Source organism: Lampetra planeri, chromosome 25, assembly GCF_965212315.1.
Source record: "Lampetra planeri chromosome 25, kcLamPlan1.2.h2, whole genome shotgun sequence".
Taxonomy (NCBI): Eukaryota; Metazoa; Chordata; class Hyperoartia; order Petromyzontiformes; family Petromyzontidae; genus Lampetra; species Lampetra planeri.
Genome location: NC_136131.1, coordinates 4,481,261 through 4,496,651, shown reverse-complemented (window position 1 = coordinate 4,496,651; position 15,391 = coordinate 4,481,261). Strand labels below are relative to the sequence as shown.

The 15,391-nt window shown below is 43.3% G+C and overlaps 1 protein-coding gene across 1 annotated transcript in view; it reads right to left on the bottom strand.

Moving 5' to 3' along the window:
• The window catches only part of LOC144727256 (transforming growth factor beta-2 proprotein-like), a 32,211-nt gene that overhangs the window by 7,835 nt on the left and 8,985 nt on the right, over positions 1–15,391 (bottom strand). The window contains exons 2-4 of the mRNA XM_078605953.1: positions 3,423–3,586; positions 1,711–1,843; positions 632–742 (exon numbers count right to left, since the gene is read on the bottom strand). Coding sequence (XP_078462079.1) covers positions 632–742; positions 1,711–1,843; positions 3,423–3,586 — 408 coding nt within the window. The remainder of the gene's footprint in view (positions 1–631; positions 743–1,710; positions 1,844–3,422; positions 3,587–15,391) is intronic.

Below are 15,391 nucleotides of genomic sequence, written 5' to 3'. Positions count from 1 at the left end.
TTTTAGCTGCACAGCTCTCCGAAGTGTTTCGGCGTTCATAGTGGGTGTTGTTCGGCACGATATCCGACATTTCGTCCCACGTGCTGGTGCTGGGAGCTTCTAATTCAATTCCTGCAGAAGCTCCCTCGTAGGTGAAGCGAAACGTTGGACATCACACAGCACGAAACAGTACAATCTCCGAAACCACAAACTCGGAAAATTTTGGGAGAACAACTTTAAAGTTTAATCTAAACTATTGAACTATATTTATACATAACCACGTAATGCCCACTAAGATATATATCTTTTTTTCAAATGCGACCTGGCCACAAATTATATCCCAACAAAGTCGCTTATCACGTGGAAATGTACGTCAGCCAAATACCCTAAACGCATATTGATTCTAAATGTGAAGGGGAAAACCGGAGGACCCGGAGAAAAATCTACGCGACCACTGAGAGAGACACGCAAACTCCATATATACGGGCGTCAGGGTCGGGATCGAACCCACGACCTCCTGCATACTAGGCGAGGTAGTGAACATCTCTCCACCGCAGCGCCCCAAGTTATATTTTAAGTAAATGGGTGAGCAGAAACTCAAGAGACAAGGGACGAGTCTCATTTGCAATGGCTGCTTGCGTTCCACCGTTACCTGCGAACCGAGCGGCGAGCTCCTCACTCTTGTTGGGAACGATGTTGTTCGTGGATGTGACGAAGGTACAGCATGGGCAGTGGATGCTGATCTTGAGTCCCTGATTTTTCACTGTCAATGGCAAAACAAGCACAGAAACGCATTCGACTTTCATTTGTTTTACTTTTACACGTGACCAATGTGATTCTAAATTGTAAATATCGGGTCCGCTCGCGAGAGTAGAATGTGAATCGTGCACCCTCATCCACCCGAAACAGCCAATTTCTCTCCTTGCCCCCTCATCTGCGATTAGCACGATTCACTATGTACTGTGCGAAAGAAGTTCAATATGCATACATACAAACATGTTGTGGATTCACTCTTCAACACACCGGTGGGCTAAATCAGTGAACTATTTTGTATTTTGTCAACGTGACACTTTTTTACTGATTGGCCGTGTCGGGTGGTTGAGGGTTACGGCACATTTATAAATAACGCGATCTAACCCAAAAATGTTTATTATGAATAATATTGGTCGCGAAAGCCTACGTGTTAAACAAACATACAGCCAATTAATATCGTTGTCACGTGAACAATCGCGCCAATGTATTGCTGCTTCAGCGTCACCATAGTGGTGGACCCCCCCTCAAATATGACGTCACAAAGCTCTGCTACCCCCCAAAATAAAACATGCTTCAAATCGCTTTAAACTATTGTCATTGTAGTGCGTATTTAATGTGGCGCTGCACTCTGATGTTGTAGGAGAAAACATTTATTACACAGTCTATTTAACTAAGTAGAACGTGTTGTCTAGATTTCTTTAAAATTGCGCATTTTGATGTGATGTCACATTTCTCAAACCCCCCCTCCCCTGGTCAGACATCGTCACAAATGTCTGACCCCCCCCCCCCCAGGTGAGTGACGTCATTATGGACAGCCCCTAAAACACTTGGCGCATTTGAACAATCTATCTCCCGACACGTGCCCAAGCAGCGTGAGGCACAAACCGAAAAACACGTTCGGGACATCCTCCGTGTCACAATTTGGGCAGAGAAGAACACGCGCGCGGGGATCGACCTCGTGGGAGCCAAGGTGGCTACCTCGGTGCTGGAGCCACTCAGAGACGGTGTCTGTGATGTCAAAGGAGAGCCACTCTTCCTCCGACTTGGGCCGCACCACCTTGCTGTCGATGTACCGCTGGGATGGGGCCCCCGGGTCCTTGAACTCCAGCAGCTGCACGGCACAATAATCATGATCGTCGGCTTCATTGTCATCATCATTGATCGTAAATCGCCATCATCATTGTCATCGTAAATCATTATAAATCATCATTGTTGTCGTTTCAAAAAGTGATAATCATGAAAAGCATCATCATAAAATACCATCATCATAATTCACCATCATAAATTACCATCATAATTTTCATTAGAAATCATCATAAATAATCATTGCCGTCATAATAATAATAATCATCATCATAAATTACAGCCATCATGAATCAGCATCGTCATTATTATCATCATCATAAAGTGCCATCATCAAAATAATTATCATTATAATAATAAATTATCACCTTCATAAATCACCATCGCCAGCATTGTAATTCACCATCAACACCAACCATCATCACCGCCATCATCATTGTAAACCATGATAAAACCCCATCAACATCGTGATAAATCACCATCATCGTTATCATCATTATAAACAATCATCATGAATCACGATCATCAATTATCCTCGTCATCGTCGTTGTGAACCGGCATTTTTTTATTACACGCTTTTATTTAACTCACTCTGTCTGTTGTTGTTGTCGTATCCTCAAATCTTGTAACTCAATTTTAACCCACTTCCCAATGTGGTATCGACTGCAAACTTAGTATACTTATGTCATACTGATGACAATACCATATTCTATCATAAAAAATAAACAAAACAATTTAAAACTATCTTTTTACACGCTTTCTATGAACTCACTCCGTCTGTTGTTGTCGTATCCTCAAATCTTGTAACTAAATTTTAACCCACTTCCCAATATGGTATCGACTGCAAACTTGTTATACTTATGTCATATTGATGACAATACTATATTCTATCAAAAAATTATGAAAAAGTATTTTTAAACATTCATTTTTATATGTTATGTTTCGGCTTGGCTCTAATTGTCCACGCTCAACTGACGTTGGCTGTAAATCACCATGGCCCCTTACGCTATGGCAAGCTTCGGGGCCACTTCCTGGAGTCGTGGAGTTCTGCAATTACGAGTAGAGTACATTTCATTAAAGCGTGTTTAAAATTAAATATTTTTTTTTTATATTACTCATTTAATATTGCGCTGTAACCAACAATTTGGAGGAGTCTAAAGGAGTGCAGCGGAAAGCATTCTGCACACCCCCTCCACCATGTCGCGTTCGCTATTTGATTGTTGATTTAAAGCTTTCGTGACTGCAGGGATTCGTATTATTGGTTCTTTCGGTAAAGTCATGTAGAAGGGAAATTATAAAATAATACAATATAAAACAATGCAATTCTAACGACGTTTCGACTGCAACACAAGCAATCATCATCAGGTGTGAAAAACACAGCAAGAAAAAACCGCCACTTTTTTCAAATTTTCTTGCTGTGTTTTTCACACCTGATGATGATTGCATGTGTTGCAGTCGAAACGTCGTGAGAATTTAATTGTTTAATATTTTTTTTATTTCATTGTTTCTTTTCTACGCGACTTTACCGAAAGAACCAAGAAAATTTGATTGTTGTAAACGAATCTCCACATTCGTTCGTTTGTCCATCTGTGGAGACAAAGGCGTACCTGGTAAAGCTCTATCCTCTGCTCGTTCTGCTTGGCTTGGTAGTTGGGAATACGTAGAATCCTAAATTCCGCCTTGACTAGATTGGAGGCATTCTTTTCCATTGACGTCACATCAAAGTTGAAGATTCGGAAGTAGTCGTTGTAAGGATTTCGCCGCACCTTATCTGCAAGGCAGAGCAAAAACATTAATCGTCGATTAATTTTCTCATTTTGCACCCCTTACTGCGTTTTCACAGCTCAAATCATACGTCCCAGAAATGATATTCAAAATGAAACGAGGTGTGAATGCATTGTGACGACAACAACTCATCACGGAAGTAATACATTACGTTTTAAAAACCCACAACCATGTCAGGATTGCACAAGAAATCAAGAGACGCCTACACACACACAGAATGGTCCCAAATAATAAAATAAAACGTACACGTACTTTATTTTCAATCAAATGCTGGATAACGGCATTCTCCCTACCGCGTCGGTTATGGAGATTTTTTGACCATACTTTACCATGCTGGTTGGTGAAAGTGATTGAACATAGATGCGGGAGCATTGAGGTACAGTCCAACAATGCATTTTTCCAGCACTGCCCTCTGCTGATCCGCGCGTAGCACAGTGTAGCCGCTGCCTAGGTCAACTTGGCTGCAGTGGTCGCTCATCCAAATGCTATCCAAACTCAACTCTGCTTAGCATCTGACGTCTGATGAGATCATAGGTAACCGAGGGAAACGCGTTAATAGGAAATTGGTAAATTATCCCCAAGCGGGACCTTCCTAAAGGGCTTGGGGACTCGTTCAAAATTCCCCGGGTCAGTTTAAAATTAAACATTCAAAGAGTTTAAATTTCGATTTAAAGCTTTCGTGACTGCAGGGATTCATCTTCTTGGTTCTTTCGGTAAAGTCACGTAGAAGGGAAATAATAAAATAATAAAAATAAAACATAATAAAATAATTCTCACGACGTTTCGGCCACAACGCAAGCAGCCGTCCTCAGGTGAAGAACAGGTCTGTCGGGAAGACAGACAGCGTCTTCACCTGAGGACGGCTGCTTGCGTTGTGGCCGAAACGTCGTGAGAATTATTTTATTATGTTTTATTTTTATTTCCCTTCTACGTGACTTTACCGAAAGAACCAAGAAGATGCAACGAGTTTGTTTTGTTCCAATGAAGCAATGGCACGGCCAATCATATCTTACTGAGACATGCCACGTATTTTATTGAAGTAAACAGCCTCTCCATGGATGGCCAATGTTGACTCCCCACGCACAATTTACGATAATTACTGCAGGTCAAAGGGACTTCCGTGGTCAAACACAGGCGGCTCTGGGCCAATAATAAAAACTAAAAAATTCCACAACACTTTGGTGGGGTCCGGTCTTACGAAACGACACGAAGTGACTCGGTTTTGGCGACCGTCGGGCAAAATGCGTTCATCGTGCATACGCAGGGAGACGATTTGAACACAGAGCATCGTTGAGGTTACGCACGGTTTACCACGTGCTCCTGTTGTCATTAATGGGAGCCAGTGCTGTTTTTATTTTTTACAATTTGGCGAGTGGCTTACAACCACAGCTGCTTGAAAATTACCAGGGTCGTATAACACAACCCAAAACACTACTATTTTCAGTTTGAATGTGTCATGTTAACAGCACTGCAGCTTGCCCCAGGATAAGTAATGTATAACAGCTATAGAGCTATTTCTATATTCAAGTTTAATTGCAAATAGTATTATACACATGAGTAAAAACACATGGCAATGCAAGCCGCCTTCTTATTTGGCAACATTTATCAGGTTGTTATTCAATAATGAACATAACTCTTGCTTGGCAAGCCTTACGTCAGGGGTCCTCAAACTTTTTAAACAGGGGGCCAGTTCACTGTCCCTCAGACCGTTGGAGGGCTAGACTATAGTTAAAAAAAACTATGAACAAATTCCTATGCACACTGCATATATCTTATTTTGAAGTGAAGAAACAAAACGGGAACAAATACAATATTTAAAATGAAAAACAAGTAAAGTTAAATCAACAAACTTTCCAGTATTTCAATGGGAACTATGGGCCTGCTTTTGGCTAATGAGATGGTCAATGTCCGGTTCCATATTTGTCACTGCTAGTCGTAACAAGTGATGCAAGTGTGCATCCGTTAGTCTAGATCTGGTTGGAGATTTCAAATGTTTCATTCTGGAAAAGTTTGTTCACAGACATAAGCGCTGCCAAAGATGGTTGCCATTTTGAGTGCATGGTTCCTGAGATGAGGATATGTCTCAGAGGGGAGAAATGCATAGAAATTATGAAGGCTGCTTGACTTGAATGCGTCTTTCAGAGAGTCACAATTCTGCAGTTCAGCCAGTTCCATTTGGTAAATTGTATCCACATTTTCAATGTCAATAGAAAATGGGTTACAGAAAAGCTGTATGTCCTGTTCATGGAGATGAAGCTCTTGAAATCTAAATTGGAACTCCTTTTGCAATTTTTCCAGTGAATCCACACATGTTTTGTTTGGGAATGCAACCAATGGTTTTTCCGCTAACAGATTTTGAGTTGTGGGGAGATGGCAGAAGTTTTCCTCCTTCACTTGTTTGATGAGGAGGCCTAATTTTACTTCAAATGCTTTGACATGTGATTGCATATCACAGATGAGCTTCCCCTTTCCTTGAAGTTGCACATTGAAACTGTTGAGTAGCTCTGTTACATTTGTCAGAAAGGCAAGGTGCCATTTCCATTCTGCATCATTGAGCTCTGGTACTTCTTTGTTTTTTGAAAACAGAAAAGCTGTAATCTGTGGAAGTAAGTCATAGAAACGTTTCAAAACTCTCCCTCGACTCAGCCAACGGACTTCTGTGTGGTACAGAACATCTTCATAGTCAACATTTAGCTCAGACAGAAATTCCTGAAATTGTCTGTGGTTTAGTGCATGAGCTCTAATGAAGTTAACAGAGTCCCACTTCAGTGATTTACTACACAGCCTTGTTGGTGGATGAGGCAGTGTATGGCTATTGGATGAGAATGGTTATGTTTGTCCATCTCTTGGTTAATGCGAGCAATTACTCCTTTCTTAGACCCCACCATGCTAGGAGCACCATCAGTTGTCACACTGGCTAGTTTAGCCCAGTTCAGCTCCAAACCATTCACAGTTTGGCAAACCTTTTCATAGATATCCTCTCCTGTAGTTGTTCCTTTGATGCTTTGCAGTGCAGCAAGCTCTTCTGTGACTTTGAAATAGTCATTCGTCCCACGAATAAAAATTAGAAGTTGTGCAGAATCACGAACATCATTGCTTTCGTCGAGTGCCAAGGAAAAATAGGAACGTTTTTTTGTGGAGTTTTGCAAATGCTGATGGAAATTGTCTCCCATTTCTTCAATCCTCCGTGTAATTGTAGGTCCTGAAAGACTCACTGTACTAAATAAATCGGCCTTCTCTGGACACATCTCTTTGGCAACAGAAAGAAGGCATTCTTTAACAAATTCTCCCTCAACGAATGGTCTGCCAGTGCACGCTATTAGCTTGGCAACTTGAAAACTTGCTCGCAGTGATGAAATATGTAGCTTCTTCTGCTTCACAAAAGTATTTTGCTGAGTTGTTAATGTATTTTTCAGTTTTAATATTTTATCTTTTCTCACTTCTCCGACCAAACAATCATATTTATCTTTATGTTGAGTTTCATAGTGTCGACGTAAATTGTATTCTTTGAACACAGACACTATATTCTGGCATATCAGACACACAGCTCTTTCCTTGTACTGCATGAAAAAGTAATCATAAGTCCACTGTATTTTGAATATCCTACACTCCGAGTAAATTTTTCTCTTTCTTGACATCATTGTTTCCTAGGGAGTCAAAATTGCTATTAGTAAAATACCAATATATATACAGCGCTACAAAAACAATATACCAGCAATAACTTTGCCCACACAGAGACATACAGACTGCACTGCCCATCAATGCAGTCTGATTGGGGGAACTCCGCTTTTACCCCAGGCTCACACTGGTGAGGGTGCCATTAAAAAGTTAATTACACCTGCAGTTTTGTTCACAGATCGCAGCCCAATGAGTGCTCACCAGCGCAGCCCAATGAGTGCTCACAAGCGCAGTCCAATGAGTGCTCACCAGCGCAGCCCAATTAGTGCTCACCAGCGCAGCCCAATTAGTGCTCACCAGCGCAGCCCAATTAGTGCTCACCAGCGCAGCCCAATTAGTGCTCACCAGCGCAGCCCAATTAGTGCTCACCAGCGCAGTCCAATTAGTGCTCACAAGCGCAGCCCAATTAGTGACCATGGGCCGGATAAATGCCCTCGGTGGGCCGCATGTGGCCCGCAGGCCGTAGTTTGAGGACCCCTGCCTTACGTAATAAGTGGTGCGCTATAATATTAATATGTAAAACAATTCAGTCCAATGACCTTTACTTAATCAAATGTGAGTCCATCGGGATTCATTATCTACATCTTTAATCGAAACCAAGGGAACCACAGTTACATATAGATACATCATTATATTGAAATTCATTTCAGACAAAAGTTTCACATTCGGGATTTTGGCTAAGCCACTGGCACGCAATTGGCAAACACTTCTATTTAATGTCCAGGGTTATTTAACTTTAACGCAGAAAGACTACTTTGGTGACATCCTACAAACGGTGACAGACTGGGACGAAAACAAAAGATCGGCCCAGGTATTTGTAAACATAGCGGCCCAAATTTCTGTGCGATCTCAGTGGCCCATTTGGGCTGGGTCCAAAAAACAAATGGGCCGGTGATGAAGAATCTTTGGGGCTGCCGAATAAATAATCAATGAAGCGTGCGCATTCGAGGTACAACATTTTTTTAATAACATTTTTTTCCTCTGATCACGTTTGCAATTTCCCCACACAGACCGGCCCACCTGCCCTCGGAATGGACCAGCCCACTGACCATTTGCCCGGACTGCTCCCCTATGGCCAGTCGGGGTCTGCCTACAAAAATTTAAGAACAGTGAGAATCAATTAAATGTTTTCATGAAATCTGGCTGAGTAGCATGTGAATAGAAAGGCAGACTATCCGGAAACCAGTTGACAGTTTAAAATGTCGTGTCTTCTTCTTCAATTGAGAAAAGGGCAGCTGTCATTCTCCATTGATGCCTCTGAGCTTGTGGTAAAAATCCCACACGAACACGGATATATGAAAGCGTTCGATATATTAACATCGAAAGAAAATGACCGTTAAACCATCCACAAACACTGCACTGGATGTGGTCGGTTAAATGCTGAAAACATGCGACAGTCAGATATGTGACGGTCAGATTCGCAAACGTTGCACTCTATCTATTTTAGAATACAATATGTCACGTGACATTCACGGAGAAACCACAACGCCTACAATGCACGGTGCAGGAATAGTTAATTATCCAGGGAGATACTTGCGGGAAACAAATCCATCACAAATCCATCACCCGAACTTTGGTCTTCCTCGCAGCGGCTTTTGGCTGGCCATCAAACAAAGAGGGTCACTGCATCGCACGTTTTCAGATACGCTTCCGCGGCTGTACGGAAAGCTCTTCCGTTATTAGAAAGCAACTGGAGTTCAGCGCTGTTAAATCTATATTGAACACTAATTTCTTTATAACTGCTTTTTGTCTTTAGTTTGTTGTCCTTCCCCCACACCCCTGATTAGCACGGCTGGCTCCCTCTGGTGCGAAAGAAGTTCAACAAAGGCATAGAAATCCATTTTGCTTGTGGAGTAGTGGCTCGTTTCAAATCCAGCACCCACAATACTGCACTCAACCCTCCCAGAACACCTTCCTAATCTCCACCAAGTCTACTCAAATACAAAAACAAAGATCCCTCGTATAGCCTGAACAGACTCTATGGGCAAGTGCTGTTAGCGAGCACCTATGAAGGCCGGAAAAGTACACGAGGGGGTAGGTGGCCAGCACCACGCTCGACCGCCTTTGTCTCCCCAGTGGCGATGTTTACACATCGCACCAGATACTCATTTGAGGTTGAGTCGACTTAGGGGAGGCCCAGAACCAGTTCAGATAATCGTCACTGGTGTTGGTCATGAGCGGGAATCGAACCCGGATCGCCGGGTTCATAGCGCAACGCACTAACTACTAAACTACAGCACAGAATCTTAATTTGGAGCTTTCGTGACTGCAGGAATTATTCTTTGGTTCTTTCGGTTAAGTCACGTGACTTAACCGAAAGAACCAAAGAATACAGCACAGAACTTCAGATCCATGCATTATTAGCAAATGGATCGTGTCTGAAATATTAAATACATCGCTAACCCGTCGTGTGCACTCCCAGTTCAACAAAAATACCTGAATTCACTCCCGTGCAGGACTGGAAACGCACAATGAATATGTGTTTGCAAGGAGGCATTCCCTTACGCAAACGTTGGCTTAAGAAATGCGCCATAAAAGTTATGGGCTTTGAGAAAGGGTGCTGGATCGGCAGGCGCTATACGTGCGTACGTGCTCATGACGGTAAAGTTTCCCGGCAAGCGCATTACTCAAATCACAGCTTGCCGCTGCCCTGGCGGCTCGCGGTGGAAAACTTGCCTCCTGGAAATGAGCACAACCCCTGTCCCCCCCCCCACCGCAAAAAAAAAAGACTGTACGTTTAACACCCTTGTTTAAAGCATTTTAATGACGCGTGCTCTGGTACGTTACAGTTTTTTTTTTGTACATTTCGGCGACTCCAGAGACAGAAGTAAAATCGAGGACAATGTAACTTGCGTAACACGGCTCATTTTTTACAATGTAGGTGGAGGGGGTGAGGGGTGCTATCCCCTGCTCTCATCCCCCCACTCACACCCCCCTCTCCCTCGTGAGAATTGAGGCTGCCACTGCTGCACGTACTGGGGGTGGCCATTCGCTCAGGTGATACCCAGAATTCCCAGCTCACAACTTTCCATTGCCCAGCTCCCAGCTCGCTCACTCATCACTTCGCCTCGTTTCAGAAACAAATTTGTACGTTGAACTGCATGTATGTACAGTGTGCTTAACTTCTTTTGCACCGTACGTTGCCAAACGTGCTAATCGGAGGTTGCGATTTTCACAGCGAAGTGAATTGTAAACCTAGTCATTTGAAGCAACTTACCTGCGGAGTACGTGTAAGCAGTAGTACTCCATTCTGTGAATAAAATGTGTTTTAGTCACTCAGCCTGTTGGCTATGCAGACCATTATTAGCCAGCATAATATTTGTAAGCAAGCACAGTCTGGACAGCAGTAGTTTCGACTTTCTGGATCTCATCAGCAGCGTCAGGCTTGTTTAACAAATTGTTGCTGGTTACCAGACGTTATTGGCAAGAGCACCCCATCGCGACTGTGGGGTCCTGTTTAACACACGAAGCAGTATTGTAAACAAGGCTCATTATTCGATCAGAGTCGTCGTGAAGAGACACATTTACGATTCGGTAGCATATATAATGCTTATATAACAAATGTTAGGGGTGGAGTGTGGTGGCGCAGCGGTTTGCACTGCGAGCACAGTGACCTGAGTTTTAATCCCGACCATGGCTAAAATCAGTGGCGAGTGGTGTTCTGAATCGGTCCCAGGCCCGTCCTTCAACAACCCGCACTGACAAGTGTGGTGAAGTATGGCCAAGGAACACGGCGACATGAGGGTGTGAACCTTGTCCAGCAATTTGCAAGTCTAATTCATGTCTACTTTGTAACATTTTAGCTTTTTTGTTCGAATGATCCGTCCACGTAACTTCCTGTGCGATATTCCACCAGTGCCGGTCCCGACTAGGGCTGGACACCTGTGATTTAAAAGAGATTCACGGCTCATTGAGTTATTCCAGCTTAAATCAAATGTCTACGGCCAAACGGGTTAATGGAGGGCTGTAAAATAATTGTTTTAAATACCGTTTTTTTTATTCGCAAAATGTGATTTGATGTTCTGCTGTCCGTCGGAAAAAGAAAAATCTGGAAAGAAAACCAGGAGAACTGTGGTGTGTGACTAATAATAATGGTACGTGCTTGGAACGGCCAAAGCAATAGCCGTGTAAATTCCGTGAAAGTGTCAGATCATTTACTGATGATCACCGAGTTTCCAATGGCAGGTTTCTTGTGCACTCATGTACACAGTCCTGTGAATAGACTTTGAGTGCTGTACGTGCAGATCACAGTAGGGCATTTGAATGTGCGCTGTGAAAAATCATAGTATCAATAGACTCATGTATGCAGCACCAAGCCACACGGCAGTCTAATAATGCTTATATAACAAATGTTAAGCTCAAAACATTTATATCGAGTTTCACTGCCAAGCATCTTTAAACATGCGTATATACATTATTTTTTTTATAGTATATCAATTACTTTGAATTCATTCAGTTTTTTTCAAATTATTATTTTCATTTGGCCATTTCACCACTGGATGGGGGCCATACGGATTGTTGGGGTTATTTGACCACACTTCACCGCGCAGGTCCATGAGTGTTGGTGTCGGCGGGTAGCATAGACGTTGGACCATGGTATAGTACAACATTGATTTTTTTCTTCCGCACTCGGCCCCTGATGGCAACGCAGACCCGCGGCAGCATACATCACCCGCTGTACCCCTCGACAACCTGCACAGGACTGTATTGGTGTTGCCACATTTTTTTCCCCATCACTAATCATTTCACGTGCACGTATCACTCTCAATGTGGCCAGGTGGTAGCTGCAAGGCAGAGCGCGTGCCTCACTCGTACGGATGTGATGGAGTTCAAATCCCGTCCCAGGGAGTAGACTACGCCCATTATCGCTCTGGGGCGGGGGGGGGGGTCAATAAAATAAAGTACCACATTGTTGGAGTAAGGCGACATTAGTTGTTGTGTGGAGGGATTAAGAATGTACTTTTGTTGGTTCACCACAGATGACCACCGCCAGAATGCTTGGTTTTGACACGTAGGATCATTTGCCTTTGGACTTAGTGACTACCGAATGTTTAATAATGAAATAATAACTGAGTGTGGTACAACCAAGCCCTGGCATGAGGTCAGATTAGGTTAACATGGTGGATAGAAAGAGCCTCTATGCATGTGAATGTGCTATTGCATGACATTGTCGGTATATCTCATCGAGCCTCTTAACTCATCATCTTGAGATCCAATCACGTGCACACACAATAAACGCATCCGCTTACTTTCCGTTTCATGTCTAGGCACATGTTCGAAAATACGTGCACACGACCAAACACAATGTGCAGCGTTAATGCATCACAATCACCCACTTGGCATACGAGTCTATACACCCGTAACAACGCGTTAATGCAGAAGTAATGTGTTGTGCGCCCATATCAGACGTCAAAGTTTATTGACCATATTTCACCACATTGGCTGATGCAGGTTAGTGATGGGCGGGTACCCTGGCACCATATGCTAGCTATGGCAATGCACTGAATTCACTGGGCCACCACTCCATCCACCCCCGCAGAACGACACCACGAAGCAATACACATGTGGATTTACGGGACATTAAAGGGAGAATGAACACATTGAAATGCAATAACGTAACGCATGCAGACTCACATCGAATGACGCAAATCATGCAAGTGTGCAAGTAAGCACATACGCGCGTATACTGCACAGACGTATTGTACTTCTGGAAGAAATTTTTCTCTTCCTCTTCATACCTACACCTCCCCCAAACTGTTTACATCCTGACTAAATACCTACACAATCCGAAAGTATCTTCGCATAATAACCTCGATTGATCATGTTTACCTTGCTCCGTTTCCCGACAAGCCACGGCTTGCACAACACCCTGCTTTATACGTTTCATTGCACGCTCGGTAGAAATCGGCTGATATAAATTTCCACGCGATAAGCCACTTTGTTGAGCTAAAACTAGTTTCAGTTTCAATGGACGCACTTTCTATATGTGCACTGCTATCGTAGACCACGTGGAGTGACGGTGGCCCAGTGGTTAGCGCGCCGCTGCACAAACCCAGCGACCTGGCCATGACCAACACCAACTCGCACTGACCAGCCTGTTGAAGTATGGTCGTAGATCCCCCATAACCGATCGACGCGGCGTGGGGGAGGTCTCCATCCAGCTGTGTATTGTGCATTATATAATGGTAAATCAATGGGCCCACGGTAATGAGGCTGTGAATTCTAATCCAAGTCAAGGCTGACTCATTTTCCAGAAGCCCGCAGTGAATAAAATGGGCACAAAAGTCACTTTACGACCCAGCCTTACTCTATCCACGTTTTACTTTTGGATTAACCAGCAGCCTTGGCAGCCATCACAATGAATACCTTAATGTGTAGATATTTTCCTATTAACTGCTAAATATACCGTTTCACATAACTGTGTTTTTCATGTTTGTTATTTTAAAAAATCCATATTTAAACAGAAAACATACTTTCCATTTTACTCAAGTGACTTTACCGGTAAAATAGAGGAATTCCGGCACACCTCAAAGGGCAGCGATTAAAAAACAATCTGCCGGGGCTCATGCAGATGCTATAAATGGTCTCTCTGCGTGCAGCTGACTGAAGTAGCGCCAGGCTGTGGCATTGAGAGTCCAGAGCCTGGCAGAATGGGACCTCTGTGCTGTGCGGTGCATTGCCCTGGGCGTTCAGTGACTACCGACCGTACAGTAAGACTCTTCTCACCCGTGACCCAATTACCCGCAGCGCCACGTAACTATGGGCAGGAGTTCTTTGCCGAACGAACACTTTGTAAAGGTCACGCTCAATGCACACAAGGTGCTTGCCACAAATGAACCACAATACGTTGCTGATCTTGTCAAGGAGCTTGAACCAACACGCCGCGAGCTCCGATCATCCTCGCAAGCAGCGGCTTTTGGCTCGTCATAGAACAATGACGGTCACACTGCATCGCACGCTTTCAGATGCGCTTCTGCCACCATCTGGGACGCTCTTCCTTCCGATATTAGGGAGCCGCTGGAGCTATGCACATTGATATCTAGATTAAAAACTCATTTCTTTAAAACTGCCTTGTCGTGTTTAGTTTGTTGTCCTTCCCCCGCACATCCAATTATCACGGTTGGCTACGTACGGTGCAAAAGAAGTTAAACATACATGCATGCATAAGTTCCATGAAAACTCGTATTATCCAATTTTTTCACGGAATTAAGTGGGGGAAATGTTTTGGATCATCCCACGGATACTAGGATATGTAATGTCCACATTCTACTTTCTCGCGCATAAGAGGAACTTTTCTGTGTATGGAAATGTGCGAAAAGGCCTTTGTTGTATTTGGAGGCAAGAGAAACGCTTGATGATTGATTTATAGCAATAACAGCTGATCTCAACACCAGCTTACATATGTTAACAATGTGTGTGTTTGTGTTGTGTGCGCGCGCGCGTGTGTGTGGAAAAGACGACGCATATGGCAAGCGGTGATGCAGTGTGGCTCACGCACTCTGTTGTGAACCCGGTGACCTGGATTTAATTCTTGGCGATTGATAACATCAGAGAAAAAGTCCCTTGGCTCACTCGCACTCAAATAACCACCTGGTGCAATGTGTAAAAACTGTACCAGCAATGGGTAAACAAAGGTAGTGTTCATCTTCTTGGTTCTTTCGGTAAAGTCACGTAGAATGGAAATAATAAAATAATACAAATATGTTTTATTTTTATTATTCGAAAGGTAGTGTTGTTGTACCAATGCCAGGTCTTAATAGGTGCTCACCGATACCACGTGTCTCATTGGTGGTTCATCGACTGATTTATAATCCAGGCAAACTGGCATTGATTCCCGACCATTTGCAACGGCAGTGGCAAATGGTGACGAAACTAACCTTGTGCTTCCCCCTGCTTGACTCAACCATGAAATCGGTACACGGTTATGGTGCATGTTAATATCAAGTTCAAGTTCATTTATTAGGTATAGCCCTGTGAGCCATTCGGCTCTTGAATCGGGTGCTACCGCAACAAACAAAAAACAAAAACATGAACAAAAAACATCTTAAAGTGAATGTGTGATTGAGTGCAAACAGAAAATCCAAGAAAATACAGCAAAATATTGCAGAAAAAA